Source organism: Hemicordylus capensis, chromosome 1 (assembly GCF_027244095.1).
Source record: "Hemicordylus capensis ecotype Gifberg chromosome 1, rHemCap1.1.pri, whole genome shotgun sequence".
NCBI classification, from domain to species: Eukaryota; Metazoa; Chordata; class Lepidosauria; order Squamata; family Cordylidae; genus Hemicordylus; species Hemicordylus capensis.
Window position 1 is genome coordinate 217748296 of NC_069657.1, and position 18381 is coordinate 217766676.

Sequence of the window (18381 nt, forward strand, 5' to 3'; positions counted from 1 at the left end):
TACCCAGTGGCCATGCATCACCCACCAAGGCTGGTTGCAGCTGCTTAGAGTATCAACTGCAGCGTCTGATCAGCTGCTACAAGCCTAGAATGCTGGTGACTGAATGAAAGCTTTTGGGACTTTTCAGACCAGTTGCAAACAATGCTGGTGGATGGATTACTGCTTATGGGCTATGCCATGCTCCAGTGCCCAGTTACACCTGGGCCTTGTTTGAGAACGCTACTGAGCAAAGAGGCATCTTTTAAAAGTGGTGATTCTCTTTACTGAGCAGGGGGAGAGCAACTGGCCCTATCCAGCCCCATCACAGCATCCCTCCAGTGGCTGTTGCTGGTGTCTATCTTCTGTTTCTTTTTAGGATTGTGAGCCCTTTGGGGACAGGGAGCCATTTTGTGGGTTTTTTTTTTTTTTGTTTTGCTTGTTTCTTTATACATATCTATGTAAACTGCTTTGGTGACTTTTGCTGAAAAGGTAAAGGTAAAGTATTCTGTTGAGTCGGTGTCGACTCCTGGAGACCACAGAGCCCTGTGGGGTTTTTTTGGGGTAGAATACAGGCGGGGTTTACCATTGTCTCCCCCTGTGCAGTCTGAGATAATGGCTTTCAGCATCTTCCTATATTGCTGCTGCCCCAATATAGGTACCAGCAGGGATTCGAACCGGCAACCTCTGGCTTGGTAGTCAAGCCATTTTCCTGCTGTGCCATTATGTGACTTTTTGTTGAAGAGCAGTATATAAATATTTGTTGTTGTTGTCATAGTTGTAATGGCAACCTGCAGTGGTGCTGGAGAGGAACTGCTTCACTGGTATATTGCATTTTAACTTTTGTAAACTGCCTTGGGATTAGGGGTTGTTGTTGTTGTTGTTGTTTTGGAAAGGCGGTATAGAAATGGAGCTATGAATACATACACCTCTAGAGCAGTGCTGGATCAGCCTACAGTGTAAAGCCATACCTGGGCACCAGATTATACGGGCTTTTAGCAGTATGCCAACCAGCATCCAGAGGCAGAGGGTATTCTCAAAGGGCAGGAGCATAGTGACACCCCATTGTGCATGCATGGATGCCAACATGGTGAAGCAGCTGGTCTTCTTGAAGGCCAACCTCTCCCTGCTGGACTATCTCGAACTGGCCATGGAGGGCGAGTGACTCATGGTCACCCTCACCCAGTGCAACACCACTGGCAGCTCGCTGTGCCCTGGCCAACCCCAAACCCAGATGTGTCACAGCTTGCCTGTTAGTGCTGCTAACACACGCAGACACTCACACACACCACTGCCATGTCCAGTGATGAGATGGACTGGTGCCTAGACTCATGTGTCAGGCTGTCAGCAGGGGCCCAGCACCAATCTGAGGCCATGGTGTATCCAGACACAGGCAGGCAGGGATGTACGCATACACTGGAGAAGAAGAGAAGAAATAAGTGTTCTTCTCAGGGAAAGAGTCTAGAAGCTTTCTTTCTTGTCAGACCATTGTTCTGTCAGGTCATGACTGCTCTGTCCTCCTGTCTCTCTGTGACAGGCAGAATGAAAGAAGGAAGATTTGATTTTGTAGTTTTCTCAGCATTTAGTAAGTATTATATGCTTGCTGTGCTATTGCTTGCTACTATAACTATCTGTTTTTTGCTGGATCTCAGATTGACAAAGGCAGAACTTTAGTGCTTGCCTGTCTTCTTTGAGTTGTGGTTTGGTCTGTTTGTGAGACTGTGTTGTGGCGAGAAATGGACAGTGGCAGCTCTCTGTATAATATTTCTTGGTGACTGCTGTGAAGGAGCTCCATATCTGGCCTAGAGATGAACTTGTGCTTCACCCACTGCTCTGGTCTGCTCTGCAATCTGCATTCTGCATTGCAGGTGTACTCAGTCAAAATGTGACTGATGACGTTCTAGTTGAGTGTATGGCTGTGCTTGCTGGCTGCTAAGGGTGCTGCTGTGGCAGCTTTTGCAATCCTTGGAATGTAAAGAGCCATAATTGTGTGTGAGAGAGCAACTTGTGCCAAGGATGTCACTGCAGCACAGGACCTATGGCTGGCTGTGCATTCTGGGTCAGTGATTGTTTTTTGGCCATTTTTGGACTGTGCATTTGGCAAAATGTGGTGTTCTGTGTTGGGAGGGCCTGTGTGCTTCTGTTCTGCAGTGTTTTTCAAGGCAGGGTAGCAAAATTTGTGCAATCTGCTTGTATCAGCTATAGGGAACAATGGGGAACTCGAACACCAATTGTTCCCTATAGTTAGGTCCTAGGGACACCAAGGTGGGTTAAGTGATACAGCATCATGGGTGCTAGCTACCAGCCAACCCACAAAAGAAATGGGCAAGAGGGCAATTTTTCAAAAACAATTAACCTTTCCCAACCCGCCCCCCATAGGATTCTATGGGGTTTGGAGGAAAGGTTTTTTTTTTTTAAAAAAATCACCCACTTGCCCATTTCCTTTGTGAGTTGGGTGGTAGGTAGTGCCCATCATTCCCTACCACCCAACCCACTTTGCTGTCCCTACGACCTACCCATGGGGAACAATGGGGTGTTTCGTGTTTCTCCATTCCCTATGGCCAAATCACTCGAATCACTTGAATCTATTCAAGTTGATTTATTGAAATAGCTGGCAATGGCCACTGTTTCAGTGAATCAATTTGAGTATTTTGTGATTAGATTTGAGCTTGAATTGAACTGCGAAATACCATTTGTGCATATCTCTAGTTTGCACAACTTGTAACCTTAGGACACCCCAGGACACCAGGAGTTCAGTATGCATCCTGTTTTTGTTGTCTGCCTGGAGCTGGGATTTGCCAGCCTCTAAAAGGTCCCAGTAGTGGTCTGGGAGGATACATTTGGCTTGGTGACTCAGAAACTGAATTTGTCTGCTGTACACTTTTGTAATTGCCTTCCTATATATGTGGAGCCAAAGCTGGAGAAATGGAGTTTGTTCTGAAGTTTCTACAGAGTGGCACATTAAAGGGCAAAAAACATGCACCCTGCCAGTGTTTTCTTTTGCTGTTTCTGTCCAGACAGGAGAGAATAACGGAAGGTATAATGAACCCAGATCCAGGATCCCTCCAACTGGAGGATGAGATGGACAATTCAGGGAATGAGATAGGGTGGGAAAGGTGCTATAGTTCAGACCTCTCATGACCCCATGCTGCTGGGACCCCCACAACAAGAGAACCAGGGTAATCCAAGCTAGCATAACCTGAGACACAGCCCTGCCGTCATCCTCTGACTCACAGGAGTCTCTGCTGTCCCTAACAGAGTTTCCTGGTGCCCAGTTAAATTGGTAAAGTTCCCTTAAGCACCACAGCCTTTCCCAGGGAAGGACCAGGGCCAATCCACTGTACCTGGGCAGCAACCATAAGAAACAGCACTACTCCAAACAACTGCTGGAGCAACACTACTTTTTTGTTACTATACCAGCTCTTGTGTGTTCCTGCTTGGAACTAGCCAAGGTGCAGACCCCTTTCCCCTTGGAGCTGTCTGAGGTTTGAGTCCCTCCCAGATCATTGTCTTGTTGGGGCTCCCAGCTCAGCCTGGAACAGAATAGAAGTGGACAGTCAGTAAGAAATGGTAAGTCAGCCACTTGAAATGGAAATACTTAACAGAGTGCTATTTTCCTCTTGCTAGTTACAGAAATACAGCAACTGAAAAGCCACAGTAGGCCCTGTCTTCTTGAAACTCAGACATACTCAAGCAACAATACAGCCACTTATGCCTTCCAGAGTACAGGTATGTTAGCAGAGTGGGAGTTACACTTGGGTGAAATGGGGAGGGGGATATCCAGCCTTTCTCAACCTTTTCCTCTTAGGCCTGTTAAAACATTGCTTTTTTATAACAACCCCCCTCCTGCTGGTTATTCTTGTGATTGTTTTATTTTTGCTTTATCCAGTTGTGCTTTATTTGTTGCAATTGCCATCTTGGGAGTATTTTTTTAAAAAAATATGAAGGTATGGGGTATTAATGAAGATGGCAATGATTTTATTCTGTGCATATTGTGTCTGCAAGTACCCGTCCAGCAGAGCTGTTCTGAATTATTGTATTTATTATTATTATTAATAATAATAATTTAGCACATTTGTATACTGCCCTATTAAAAAAAGTGCCTGGGTGGTTCACAATCTAAAAACCATTAAAACATTAACATGATTAAAAAAAATTAAAAATACAACAAAAGGAAAAATTGAACCTTTAAAGCTGCCAAAGAAAAGCCTGACTAAGCAGGTATGTTTTTAGATCTTTCTTAAAAACATTCAGAGAGGGGGAAACTCTACTCTCATTAGGAAGCGCTTTCCAGAGTCCCAGGGCAACTCTAGAAAAGGCCCAGTTTTGAGTTGCCACCAACCGAGCTGGTGGCAACCACATCCGGACCTCCCCAGATGTTCTTAATAGGCGGCGGGGTTGATGATGAAGAAGGCATTCTCTTAAATACCTCAGATTCATGCCGTTTAGGGCTTTATAGGTAAAGCCCAGCACTTTGTATTTCGCCCAGAAACCTATTGGCAGCCAGTGTAGTTCTTTCAAAATGGGTGTAATATGATCTCTTCGGGCAACCCTGGAGACCAATCTGGCTGCAGCATTCTGTATTAACTGCAGTTTCCAAACTACATACAAAGGGAGCCCAATGTAGAGCGCATTGCAGTAGTCAAGCCGGGATGTTAATAGGCAGACCCGGGGAGGGGTGTCCCCACAATGTACCACGTACTGACATGATACATTGTTGGAGATTTAGGGGAGGGGCGATGCTGGGTGACATATATATATATATATATATATATATATATATATATATATATATAAAAATTCGGGCTGATCTGGACTCCAATATTTCTGCAGGGCCAGTTAGGGGATGGCCAGCAATCCCTCTTGCAAGATTAGATTGGATCCATTTCAGTTTGTGATTTCTGAGGATGTGGACAAGCTGTTCAAAGTGGTACGGCCTACCGCCTATTCTTCGGATCCCTGCCCTAAATGGCTGATTTCATCTTACAGGGAGGTTTTTGAGTTGGCCTAGTTGATCTCATTAATACCTCACTGAGGGAGGGCAGGATGCCATCTTGTTCGAAGGAGATAGACACCTTCTTAAGAAGCCTACTCTGGATCCCCTGGTGATGGATAACTATAGGCCAGTCTCCAATCTCCCATGGTTGGTTAAGGTGATTGACAGGGTGGTGGCCAAGCAGCTCCAAGCAGTCTTGGAGGAAACTGATTATCTAGACCCATTTTAAACTGGCTTTAGAGAGGGCTATGGGGTTAAGACATCCTTGGTCGGCCTGATAGATGACCTTTGCCAGGGAATTGACAGAGGTAGTGTGACTCTGCTGGTTCTTTTGGATCTCTCAGTGGCTTTCAATACCATCAACCACAGTATCATTCTGGATCGCCTGAGGGATTTGGAGATAGGAGGCACTGTATTACCGTGGTTCTGCTCCTATGTCTTGGGTAGATTTCAGATGGTGGTGATTGGTGACAGTTGCTCTTCAAAACGGGAGCTACTATATGGAGTCACCCCACGGTGTCATTCTGCCACTAATGCTTTTTAATATCTACATGAAACCGCTGAGTGAGGTCATCAGGAGATTTGGTGCTAGGTGTTATCAATATGTTGATTACACCCAAATCTATTTCTCCTTGTCATCAACATCAGGAGGTCGCAATCTGCAAGATGTGGCTTGGAGTGCTCTTGGACTCAGGTCTCACCCTGGTGCCTCAGGTTGAGGCTGTGGCCAGGAGGGCTTTTTACCAGCTGTGATTCATTCGACAACTTCGCCCATTCCTTGAGGAGAATGACCTGAAAACCATGGTATACCCTCTGGTAACCTCCAGGTTGGACTACTGCAATGTACCAAATGTAGGGTTGCCTTTGTATGTAGTTCAGAATCTTCAGTTAGTTAAAAATGTGACAGCCAGATTGGTCTTTGGGGTATCCTGGAAAGACCACATTATGCCTGTTCTTAAACTGTTGCACTGGCTGCCAATATGTTTCCAGGCAAAATATTAAGTGCTAGTTATTACCTCTAACACCCTGAATGGCTTAGGTTTAGATCCCCACCGCTCACTGAGATCATCAGAAGGGGTCTGTCTTTGCATGCCACCAGTTCATCTGGTGGCAAACTGGGCCAGGGCCTTCTCTGTTGTCACCCCTAGGTTGTGGGACGTGCTCCCCGTGGATATAAGAGGATTGTCTTCCTTGGAGGCCTTCAGGAGAGCCTTAAAGACCTATCTTTTTAGCCTGGCTTTTAAATGATATTTAGTTTTAATTGTCAATTTAATCTGTTTTTAATTGGTTTTTATAGTAATTTTAATCTGCTTTTAATTGGTCTTTAATTTTAATTGTTATGTATTTTTATTGTAGTGTAAACCCTGAGCCACTTTAGGAAGGGCAGTATATTGATTGAAACAAACAAACAAACAAACAAACAAACAAACAAACAAACAATCTGCTAACTGCATATGCATGTCCCCTGAATTCTACTTGAGTTGGATTTTAACAATTCCCCTTCCACTGCAAATTGAAATGCTACACATACCAATGAAGTGATTGCAGCCTAGGAACCAACATCAGTATGCTGGCTACCACAAACCCAGAGGGTTGTGTGAATAGAGTAACAGGCATTCAAAGAAGTTGACTTATGTTGGTAACAGCCTGGAGAGTGAAAAGAAAGAAGTATGGAGAGGAGGGAAAGATGGGCTGCAAGGGAAGAGCCAGGGAACAGATACAATGTACAAGGGCAAATGAGCAATGAAGCTGACTGTGCCATCCTTCTGATTCCTGCCATGCCTCTCTTGGAAGCTGCCTTTTTAAAAGCAAGAAAGGCAACATTCTTAGGTCCATTCTAATTTCCAAAAGCTATTACTGTGGTGGTGTCACCAACAGAAAGGGAATATATGCAACTCTCCCTATGGCAGGGCTGCACAACCTTGCTCTCCTGCAGATATTGGACTACAGGCATCATCCCTAACTACTGGCCACTGTGGCTGAGGACGCTGGAGTTATAGTTCAAGAACAGCTGGAGGGTCACAGCCCTGCCCTATGGCCATTGTCTGGACCTGCTTATTTTGAGTACACAATTTCCAGTTACAATTACTAACTGGCTATATGTGTCAGTAATTTCCATTTGAATTTGTTTTTCTCTTCTCAGTAGAACGTTCTAGGCCCATCATGAAGACGTTGATTTTTCTGACACTGGTATTTATACTGGGCATCTTTTCTGGTGAGTTCTCCAAAAGCCCAGTCTAAACACAATATCATTTTACTTCTATAATCTCCAGAGGATATATACTGTTTTTTTCTGCATACCAAAACATGGACGTGAGTTTTGACTACTATAATCAGAAGTTGTCGGAGACCTTGACTCCTAAATCATGCTTATTGTGCTTGTTCTCTTGAAAGTCCAAGAGAATGGGCTTGGTTTCTTCTTCTAATTTACCTCTGATGCCTGTGAGAAAAAAACCTCTCACATTTAATGTCCTTTGGGAAGGTAATTCAGTGGCTTTCTGTTTAGAGTGCTACCTGCACTGACGATCTTGTCCATTTGAAGCTGTTTGGATCCTTCCATGGTAATGACCTTGACTCAAGAGGAAGAGCACAGAAGAGTAAACAAGAGGAGGAGAATCCAGTTCTGTCCTCTTGCACACCTGTGACCTATGTTCTCCCTCTGGGCACAGTAGTGATAGGGATTGGGTCCAGTAGGCCCAATCCTCCCTTTTACCCCAGAGGGAGGGAGGGAGGGAGGGAGAGAGAGAGAGAAGGGGTGAATCACATTCTTTCTCTCTGGGCAGTACTATGGAGCCTAATCCGCCCCCTCATGCCACTACAAAGAGAGCAAGCACAATCTGGTACCTCAGTTTATCCCCTGTATCTTGGCAGCATGGTGGGGAGAATTAGGTGACTGGGAGTGAGGAGTAGGAAGGGGGTTCTAGCAAAGGCATGTTGTCGAGGGCTCCCCATAATCTGGAACTTCCCCTGCCTTGTGGGATTCTGAAAATAATTAGAGGAGCATTCTAGAAGAGATGTGTGACTGGAACATCTGACAAGAACTTGGAAGTAATTGTCAATGTGACTAAATATTAATGCAGCTAGCATAGCAACTGCAAAACCAAGGATCATGTGAGCAGAGAAAAATGCCCAGTTTTTACACATGTAATGAGTTTGGCCCTTTGTGGGTGTTTCAGAAATGGCTGAACTGAACTGATGCTTCCCCTACCAGTGTCAGCGTAGGTAGCCATCCCATCAAGAGCCTAGCATTCCTGGGCTCTGAAACATCTGTAACCTTCATATTATGAATGGAGTCCTTCTGGCTATCCTCTAAGAGCTGGTCTTGTGGTAGCATGCATGACCCTTAGCTAAGCAAGGTCTGCCCTGGTTGCATATGAATGAGAGACTTGATGTGTGGGTACTGTAAGATATTCCCCTCAGGGGATGGAGTCTCTCTGGGATGAGCAGAAGGTTCCAAGTTCCCTGGCATCCAAGAGCAGAAGGTTCCAAGTTCCCTGGCATCTCTAAGATAGGGCTGAGAGAGATTCCTGCCTGCAGCCTTGGAGAAGCTGCTGCTAGTCTGTGCAGACAATACTTAGCTAGATGGACCTATAGTCTGACTCAGTATATATCAGGTCCCTATGCTTCTAAGTAACACAAAGCATGTAGGGAGGTGGTTCTGAGAGGGCCAAATTTGCAGTATGGTTCCTTGCGGCATGATCTCCACAGGAGAACCTCCACAGCTGGCCATGCAACAATAATGTCGTCATCATCATCATCATCATCATCATCATCTTGCCCCAGGGCCTTGAATCCTATTTTGAATCCACCCCACTGACCTGCAGAATAGATCTGGACTTAATTAAGAGTCTGGATTAACTTTTCAGGTGCCCAGTGGAAAGCCATGATATTAACCCAGTTTTAAAAAATGGGACCTTGGAGGTTTTGCTCTTCTTCAAGAAGCATGACCTGCTAGAAGTATGTCCTACTAAATTCACACATTTTTGATGAAGCTACAAATTAATACACATACAGCACAGTGTTTGAATGAAAAATCCTGAAAGTGCATTGATGTCCTGATCTATTTGGAAAGTCATCGATGCAATTCATGTTCCCTTCTAGGATTTCTATATGCCTTGGGTACCCCCTCTGATGCCTACAAGCAGGTGATGAAGTTACAGCTGAGGTAAAAAAGTCTCTCACCCAATGAACATATTGTTATTTGGAAATATATAAATGTGGGAAGGCTTAGTTATTCAGCTCTGATGGAAACTGTGCCCCGCCCCCCCACGATTGATTCTCTTATACTGTGATTTGTATGATGCTAAAGGAAAGAAAGACAAGGATTTGTAACTCTTGGGTCAGTTTTGAACTGTGGTCTCTGTTATAGGATTGTGCATTTTGTATTTTTTCTGTTTCTATTTGTACCAAATCCGAATCAACCCCATTTTGTATTTTGTCCGAAATTAAGCCTTCTGAATCACCCCAGTTTTGTTTTGTATCTGAATTAATCTGAATCTGAATTAATTCAGAGTTAAAAATGGGTCATGTGATCAAAAGAGTGGGTGGGGGTTATAGTGCCCAATGAGTGGAAGCTACCACAAAAATTTCAAAGGAATTGGGCAAACTGCTGATTTTTGGTTAATTTTTGAAGTTTGCACGTCTTTCAGATTTTCTCCATAGGGTATGATGGAGGTTTCAGGAAAAGTATAGCTTCACGTGGGGTGGGGGGAAAGGGTGGCCCAGAGTGGAGTGTGGTTGGTGGTAGTGCCCAGTTGGTGCAAGGAAGCTACCACAATTTTTTCAGAGGAATTTAGCAAAGGGCTGATTTTTAAAGAATTAATGAAGTTATATGTCTTTCAGATTTTCCTTGTAGGGTTTAATGGAGGTTTCTGCAGTCCCATAACTCCACTTGAGGGTCACTGGGATGGCCCAGAGCAAGTGGCAGTGTAGTGCACATAGGGTGCCAACCACCCACATGGGTTGCCAACCAATGAAGTACAGGGTTTTGTTCTAGAGGTGTTCTGAGAGTAGATTCTCTGGTAGCATATGAGAGTGGATTCATGGTTTTTCATTAAAAATCTCATTTGCTACCAGAGAATCTAAACTCAACACCTCAGAAACAACAAAGCCCAGTACTCCAATAGGTTAGCAATCCAGGGGGTTGGTTGGCACCCTCTGTGCACTACACCACCACTCGCTTTGGGCCATCCCAGTGCCCCCCAGGTGGAGTTATGGGGCTGATGAAACCTCCATTATTCCCTATGGGAAAAAATCTTAAAGATGCGTAAACCTCAAAAATTCCTAAGAAATCAGCCCGTTGCCCTATTTGTAATCTGGGTGCATCACCCTTGGGGCACTGCCACCCAACTCACTGTTTTGCCCCTGAAGCCCCACATAAACAAGTTGAAAGAGTGAAGAGAATGACCAATGAGCCAGCGTGGGGTAGTGGTTAGATTGCTGGACTAGGACCAGGGAGACCCAAGTTCAAATCCCCATTTAGCCATGATACTAGCTGGGTGACTCTGGGCCATTCACTTCTCTCCGCCTAACCTACTTCACAGGGTTGTTGTGAGGAGAAACCTAAGTATGTAGTACACTGCTCTGGGCTCCTTGGAGGAAGAGTGGGATATAAAATGTAAAAAAATAAAATAAAACTGCCTTGGTACTATGGAACAGCTTCAAATGTTCATTTAACTGAACTGGAGTGAGCCGTAGCCCAAACAAATCAGCCTACAGAATTGTTAAGATTTATCATCACTGCATTTAAGAAAGTGCAAAACCGTGGATCATGGTTACAAGAAAGAGAGAAGCAACTAAGATTCCTGGGGATGTAAATAGATTGACAGGTGTGTTCTCCACCCGCCCCCCTTTTGTCTCCTGTAGTCCCATGTGGATGACCTGTCCCTGCAATGGCAAAAGTTGTGAACCCCTGGCTTAGACATCATGTCCCACCAAATTTCATTGTGGCCTAAATTACATTAGACTGCTCAACTTGGGCATCAAAACTTAGACACCACTATAACTCATAAAAATCAGAAGAAAAACAAAATAGCTCTTCAAAAGAGCCCTGAACAAATCAAGAGATTCTTTCTAAACCTTTGGAAAGAAAAACCTGTGTAATTTCAGAACTTTCCTAACCAGCTTCTCAAAAAGCTTCTCCACACAATTTATACCATGGCTTTTAGCAAGAGCTTTGGAATTGCATTGAGCTCCCAAAGATATCTGGGTATTTCTATCTCAAAATGCTGTCTTCCAAATCCCTTTGCAAGGTCAGTTTGCATTTCAATCACACTGAATACAACACTTAACTAAACTATTCGTGCTCAACAGTTTTTGCATATCTTATCTTCTGCTAATCACTCAGTGCCTCAGCTGGAGTGGAGAGAGTCAGAGAAGTCAATTTCAATTGCAATGCTTTCCTGAAGAATAAAGCATTCTGCCTGAAACAGTCATTTCAATTTGGAAACAAAAATCTCTGTTTTTTAATTCTTGATTTTGTTTTGGTTACAAAACCTCTGAAATTGCCATTTTCGGGCACAAAATGATTTGTACATGAATCGAAATGCACAAGCCTACTCTGTTATGTATGGAGTGCAGGCTGGAAATTGCACTGTAAGGAGGATGTCTCGATTTCATTAATAGAGCTGAAATGATGACGATGATATGCAGCAACACACCCCACTTTGCTAGTGTTCCCCCCACACCCCAATTGGCAAAAGGCAGCCTTGATACACCTCTCTTATGGATGCTACTCAAGTCCTTCCTTGTAACTCAGAATCTGTAATGAATCTGGATACCATCAACGGAAAGACTTTCTAAAATATAGGAGGAAAGGGAGATTGATGAGTCTGCTGTCTGTGGCAGGAGGTACATGGAAAGAATATTTTATCACTGACCTCTTTCCTGTGGAATCTGAATGAAGAAGAAAACAGGTTTTTCCCAAGTGGATGAAGCCTCTCTCTCTCACTCACTTACAATGAAGGGTGTCAGAAAGTCTGATGAAAATGGATGGACAAGCAAGGAATTTAAATATGTCCTCAGTCCTCAGTGGGGCCCTTGAACTGTTGGCACTTGTAAAAGGGTATTACTTCATGTGTAATACTTTTAAGTGTTGCTCTGGAAATGCAAATATAAATTCCCATGATGTGCACATCTTTAAAAGTCTGTTTTTTTAAATTTTGTCTTTATATATCCAATCCAATCTTTATTACAGTCATAGACCAGAGTACAAAAACACAAAAAAGAACAGACACACAAAAACAGAAAACATAAAAACAAATATATCAAGACCAAACATTAAAAAACCTGAATGATTATACAAATTATATAATAGTACCTGTCCATTCTATTAATAACATTCTCATCAACACTGGCTAATAAAAACTTCAGATAAAAATTATCGGGATGCCCTATAAAATCAGTCAGCAAAGAGGAGATTAATCCTAAACGGGCATCCCTATATAAATCACAATATAAAATAGAATGTGCTGGTCTCCACTTGGCCTGTAATTCTCTTTATATATGCTGGAGATAACTTGCAGTATACACCCTTCCCTATTTTACTGGCCTAGATGGGCCAAGATGCCATATTACATGCACATCTCTCCCATGAGGATCTGTCAACAAACTGATTACCAGGTGGTAAAATTGTTCCTGGATTGTATGATGTAAAACTGCAGCAGAGAAAGATATTGTATGTTTGTAAACTCCCTCCACCTAGAAAACTAGATATCATGGAGTTGGTTCTAGCCTAGCATTCTCCGGATGTCTTTCTTTCAGTTTTCCCCTAGAATTTTCCATCATGGATCTCGCCACCACATAAAATCTGAAATAGCACGGTCAGGGAACAGTTTTTACCAGACAATTAGCTGTTTTATCTAGTCCTAAGTGATACTTCTGTTGCGTATTTTGGTTCATTTCTGTTTAGTCGCCAGAATGAGGCCCTTCAGCAACATCTTCAGAAACACATCTATACTTTCCGCCAGCAAGTTACTGGGCTCCAGAGTCTCCTAGATGCCTTTGTCAGTGTCCATGGATACTGGGAAAACCAGAAGGTGAGGACCACATAAAGTATGCCTTTTTGCCATTTAGGCTGCAGGATTGTTGTTTAGATTGCTGGGCAGGGGCGTAGCTAGGGGAGAGGGGGCCCGTGTTCATCCCTCTCTCGGGTGGCCCCCCTGAGTGAGGGAGACAATGAAGAAAATAGGGAGGGATGGAGCTGGGGGCCCGTGTTCTTTGAACCCTTTCGTTCAATTATAGCTACGCCCCTGTTGCTGGGTAACACCCAGTTATTCATTCTTAGGGACTGGAAATCATTCAAGTTAACTAATGGTTGAGACAAGGTACTTGAGATTGGCTTGATTCCAGAATAAATATCCACCCGTGTGAGTCATGAGGACACAAATGAGTTTTTCATTCTACTTGCATTATTTATTTTAACAAAGGGCATTGAGCACGGTCACTTGAAAATACTATGGAATCAATAATATTTCTACAAAGTTGATAAAGAACAGTGGCTGACATCCAGACCACATTTACTAGAGGGAGTCCTATTGAAATGTAATAGTCCTTTAGACTACTCCCTGAGTAGCACTATTCAGTAAATTAATCTGGATGCCAGCCATAATTCTCTAGGGAATGTCCAAGATCTAAGTTTGGATGTACGAGGTGTTGAAATGAAATATTAAAACATATTTGTAGGGCTGAGTGAAATTTTCCCAAGGTTCACTTTTTGGCATACAGATTGCAAGCAGTGGCACTCTTTGGACTGGACTTCCAGGTGGAGGTCGAGTTCCCTGCAGGCCTGGGTGGCCTCCAAATGCTAGCCTAGGGGGCCTCCAAATGCTGAGCAGTCCACTAATTTAAGTGGCAGGATTGTCCATGCAAAATGTGGTATTTCTCTGCGGGAAATCTCTTATTCAGAATATCTTCCCAAAAAAAGTTTCTAGCTTTCCCTGAACATGTACTAGTGTAAAAAATAATGTATTGCAGCTTATCTGTTGGCAGTGGCAGGGGCAGTGGGGGGGGGGGTCCCCAAAAGGCCTTTAGGTCTAGGTTCCAAAATTACCTAGGTGCACCTCTGATCATTGTGAAAAGGCTGTGAAAATGTTTGGTTAGTGATCCTTGATTTTGTTCCCTGATTAGCTAGGATTGTCTACATCTAGGGCGGTCACAGAATCTATGTGATCGCTAAGAGTTGACACCGACTTGACGGCACTCAGTCAATCAGTCTGGGCGGTATACATGTTGTGAACAAAATCAAGGATCACTAACCAAACATTTTCACAGCCTTTTCACAATGATCCTTGGACAATTGTTAGAAGAGGGGGCTCTTACAATTCTCAGAAAATGAAGATTTTGGAAAATGCCCCCCCCCCTTTTGGCTCAGCCCTACATGAGGATGCTCTTGAAGGTGATTCAGAAACAAGTTCAGAATGCTGCTGCTTGGCTCTTGGGAGTTTGCGAGGTGGGAACATATGCAACCAATTCTGTGGCTACTGCACTAGATACCAATTAGATTCTGGGTCCAGTTCAAGATATTGGTTCTTACCTTTAAAGTCCTTCACAGTTTGGAACCCACATCCCCCAGAGATTGCCTCTCCACATGAGCACAGCAGCTGCCATGCCTATATTCCATGGGGCTGCCCATCTGTCCACACTACAGGAGGTGAGGATGCCTGTGCCCAGGAAAGAAGCCTTTATTGCAATTGTTCTGTAGCTGTGGAATGACCATCCCTCATGAGATCCAGAGCTATTCTGGCTTTGTGCTTTCTTTGGGAGAGGATGCAAAACCTACCCCTTCCGGAAGGCCAAACTGTGGCTCCCTCCTGCTGCTATTTGTTTTTAATGTGTATTATTGTTTGTATTTTATTTTATCTGTTTATTTAACATATTTGTATACTGCCCAAAATGTATGACTCTGGGTGGTTTACATTTTGTGAGTATACATGTTTTAAATATAAAGATACTCCCAGTCATTTGCTGGGTTACCACTGACAACTGAGAATTCGGAGGGGCGGGAGGCTGGTGTTGCAGAGGCTTTTAAAAACACACACACCCATTTTGGCATCTCTGCAGTTAACAGAAAAAGTTTCAAATGGCAGGCTGTTGCCAATCGCCATTTTGCTTAGTTTAATAATGAGACAGGAAGTGACCCTAAGGTCATTTCCTGCTTCATTCTAAATTAAACAAAATGGTGATTAGCTGCAGCCAGCTGTCAGAAACCTTCTCAAAAGCCATTGTGGCATTGAAATGGTTTTTTTTTTTAAAAAATGACACCCTCAGCAGTACAGGGAAGACAATTACATTGCAGGTTGGGGGGGAGTTTCTTTGGGTGGATCAATAGCAAGGCTGTTTGAATAAATAAGTAAATTACATTAGGGATCAAAGTATATTTTTAAATGTGAAGAAGGAAATAGATTAATTCTATGTTATAGCATTAAATGCATGTCGATCAAAGCAATGATGTCCCGCCTTCACCCAGCAGTTCTCCTCTGTGGATTTCTGAGTCATGTCAGTGCCAACTCCGCCAGCCCACAAACCATGACATTTCCCAGACATGCTGTCAGGCTGGTCTTTTATACCAATGACTGTCAAGCTAGGGCTGGGAATAGGCACTCAAGCTGGGATGTTTATTTCTTTTTTATATGTTAACATATGATAGAGTGATTAATTTTAGGCTTATATTTCTAGAGTATAGATCTGAGTATTTTTTAAATATTGCAATGCTGCTCAAGTCTTCAGGCAAAAGAGAAAATCAGAAGAGAGGAAAGAAAGGAAGAAGACAAAGGCAATCCCATTTTGCGCAGCCCGTGCAGAAGTCCCAACTCTACTGACACTACTAAAGTATAGACTAAGAGCCAAACTACATGTTACATTAAATGATGCATTTTAAAGTAACATGCTTAGGACAGAGTGACTCACTTTCTAAAGAAAATGGAGCCATAGAATGTCCTGACCTGGGACGGAGCCATTGCGTGTGGATGGGAAAGATGAACCCTTTCCCCTTGTGCTTTTCCTCCGCAGAAAATGGCCCTTAAAGCTGCTATTTGTAGCAAATAGCAACAATGTGTGTGTGTGTGTGTGTGTGTGGGATAACAGCTTCAAGGGGTTGGAATTTTCAGGAGGAAACAGCACAAGGAGAAAAGGTTAACCCAATTGCTTGCTATAGTCCTGACCAGAAGAAGCAGAGGGGTGGGAGCTTAGTCAGACAACCACCTTGTTCAGAAAGCTTTGGAGCAGCTTCTTCAAGGCTCCCACTTATCTGTATCTTAGGAACATAGGAAGCTGCCATATACCGAGTCAGACTATTGGTCCATCTAGCTCAGTATTGTTTAAACAGACTGGCAGCCGCTTCTCCAAGGTTGCAGGCAGGAGTCTCTCTCTGCCCTATCTTGGAGATGCCAGGGAGGGAACCTGGAACCTTCTGCAGTTCCCAGAGCAGCTTCATCCCCCCTGAGAGGAATACCTTACAGTGCTCGCACATAAGGAGGCTATTCTCATGACCACTCGAAAGTGGGCTAAGGGAGCCCAACCCGCTTTCAAGCAGTTGTGAGAACCACTGGGCTTGCAGGCGAGTCTGATGGCTCAGTGGCGGCTAAATACCCCTCCCCTAAAACAAGGTTAGCAGAGCGAGTGCTCTGCTAACCCCGTTTCTGTTATTGTGAGTCACTGCGGTGCAGCTCCACAACATGGCGACTCACGAGGAGACCCCTGACTGGGAGGCTAAAACCAGCCTCCCAGCATTGGGGTTCTCCCCAGAATGCCCCATGCACTTGCACAAGGCATTCTGGGAATTCCAAGGGCTAGGTGGCCCACGGTCCCCACAAACACAACCAGCTCCATGATGGAGCCGGTAATCATGTGGGCAGCTGATCTGGCTGCCCAGGGCTAGCTTCCTGATCATCTGCGGGGAGAGCGCTCTCCCTGCAGAACCTTATTAGGCTCTACACACTGATCGTGTTTAGGGCCTTGTAGTCTCCCATTCAAATGCAAGCCCGGGCAGACCCTACTTAGCAAAGGGATCAATTCATGCTTGCTACCACAAGACCACCCTCTGGCCACTCCGTCTCTTCTTAAATGTGATCTCCCTTTACCTGTCACTGCTGTAAGTTTTGAAATGCCATCAGAATTTAGCTGACATTTCAATTCAGCTCGAATTGGGATTTGTGGGTGCACACTCTTTGTGTGCTGGTGGCCCTGAGGCATCCAATACAATCCCCATTCACATTGGTGTGTGTGGATTTGGGCTGTGCCTTGCCACTCAGCTGGCTGTGCAACGGAGAAGGCACATTAGCATCCAGCTTCTGAGGCTATGTTGCTTTGTTGTTGCACTTGGGCCAAAGTGTTTTATCGATATCTGTACAGTGAAATCGATATTTATTGAGATGGGCACGTCACAGCCATAGGCACCAGAGGTGCAGAAGTGCCACAAGAGACATAAGAAGTGCCAGGGACATATTTCAGTGCTGTTGGTTTGAACATAAACGTTTTGTCTTTTAATGTGACCAGATGATGGGATACTGGGTGCATAGAGGGAAGGGAGCCGAATGGTGGCAGCAGGCTCCACCCTCAGCCTCTGGGCATCCATCATCCGCACAGAGACTACATCTGGACAGGTTGTATGCATGAAGGGTCTCTCTGTGTGATACGAAGCCATGCTTTTTTCAAGCTCTATGTACTTAGGTTCTGGGCAGAATGGATTCATGGAGGTTGAGGTAAAGTCTGCAGTTCTGCTCTCTCCTTTCCACATGTCCCTTGTTGAGTTGTGTGGAGATGGGAAAAGACTCTGATTGGGGGAACCAGCCTTATGATTTTGCTATAGTGCAGTACCTGCCATATGTTTGCCAAGCTCCTGCTTGGTAGCACCCCTGAAATTTGTATGTTATCGCACTTCCTTGACAGCATCGTTTTGTACAAGTGGGTAGCTCAGCCGTCGAGAGCAGCCGTATCCAGAAGGAAGACTTTGCTTTGAAGTCTGCGGGTAAGTCAGGGATACATCCGCGGATAGAGAATGGATCCCTTTCCTTTTCTGTGATGTGAAGTTGGGGAATAGGCACATATTCCATATTGAGCAGCCTCGCTAAAACCTATCTCCTATTGTACTGTGCTTATGGCAGTGGAGTCTTCTTGACATCAACAGCGCATGCTTCAGGGAGGGAGGAGGAGCAAGGGAAAAGCAGTGGGATAGTACTGCTCTAGAGAAGAGACTGAGAATCATCATTGGAGGGAGATGAAAGAGTGGTGGAAAGTGAGGGGTGACAGGAACAGTATGAAGGGAAGACATTTTCCCTTGGTCTTTTCCGTGTGTGTGTGTGTGTGTGTGTGTGTGTGTGTGTGTATCAGATAAGAGCTTGGCTGCAGGCCTGTAGTTTCTTCTACTACTAAAGGTAAAGTGTGCCATCAAGTCGATTCGATTCTTGGTGACC

The 18381-nt window shown here is 44.2% G+C and overlaps 1 protein-coding gene across 3 annotated transcripts in view; it reads left to right on the top strand.

The window, feature by feature from the left end:
* LOC128340341 (SUN domain-containing protein 2-like) overlaps positions 1-18381 on the top strand; it is a 39379-nt gene that overhangs the window by 15579 nt on the left and 5419 nt on the right. For 2 of the 3 annotated variants that reach the window (XM_053285332.1, XM_053285331.1), the window contains exons 5-9: positions 3604-3705; positions 7116-7187; positions 9074-9137; positions 12882-13008; positions 17858-17936. In XM_053285332.1, coding sequence (XP_053141307.1) covers positions 3604-3705; positions 7116-7187; positions 9074-9137; positions 12882-13008; positions 17858-17936 — 444 coding nt within the window. The remainder of the gene's footprint in view (positions 1-3603; positions 3706-7115; positions 7188-9073; positions 9138-12881; positions 13009-17857; positions 17937-18381) is intronic. The other variant, XM_053285333.1, reaches the window with a different exon arrangement.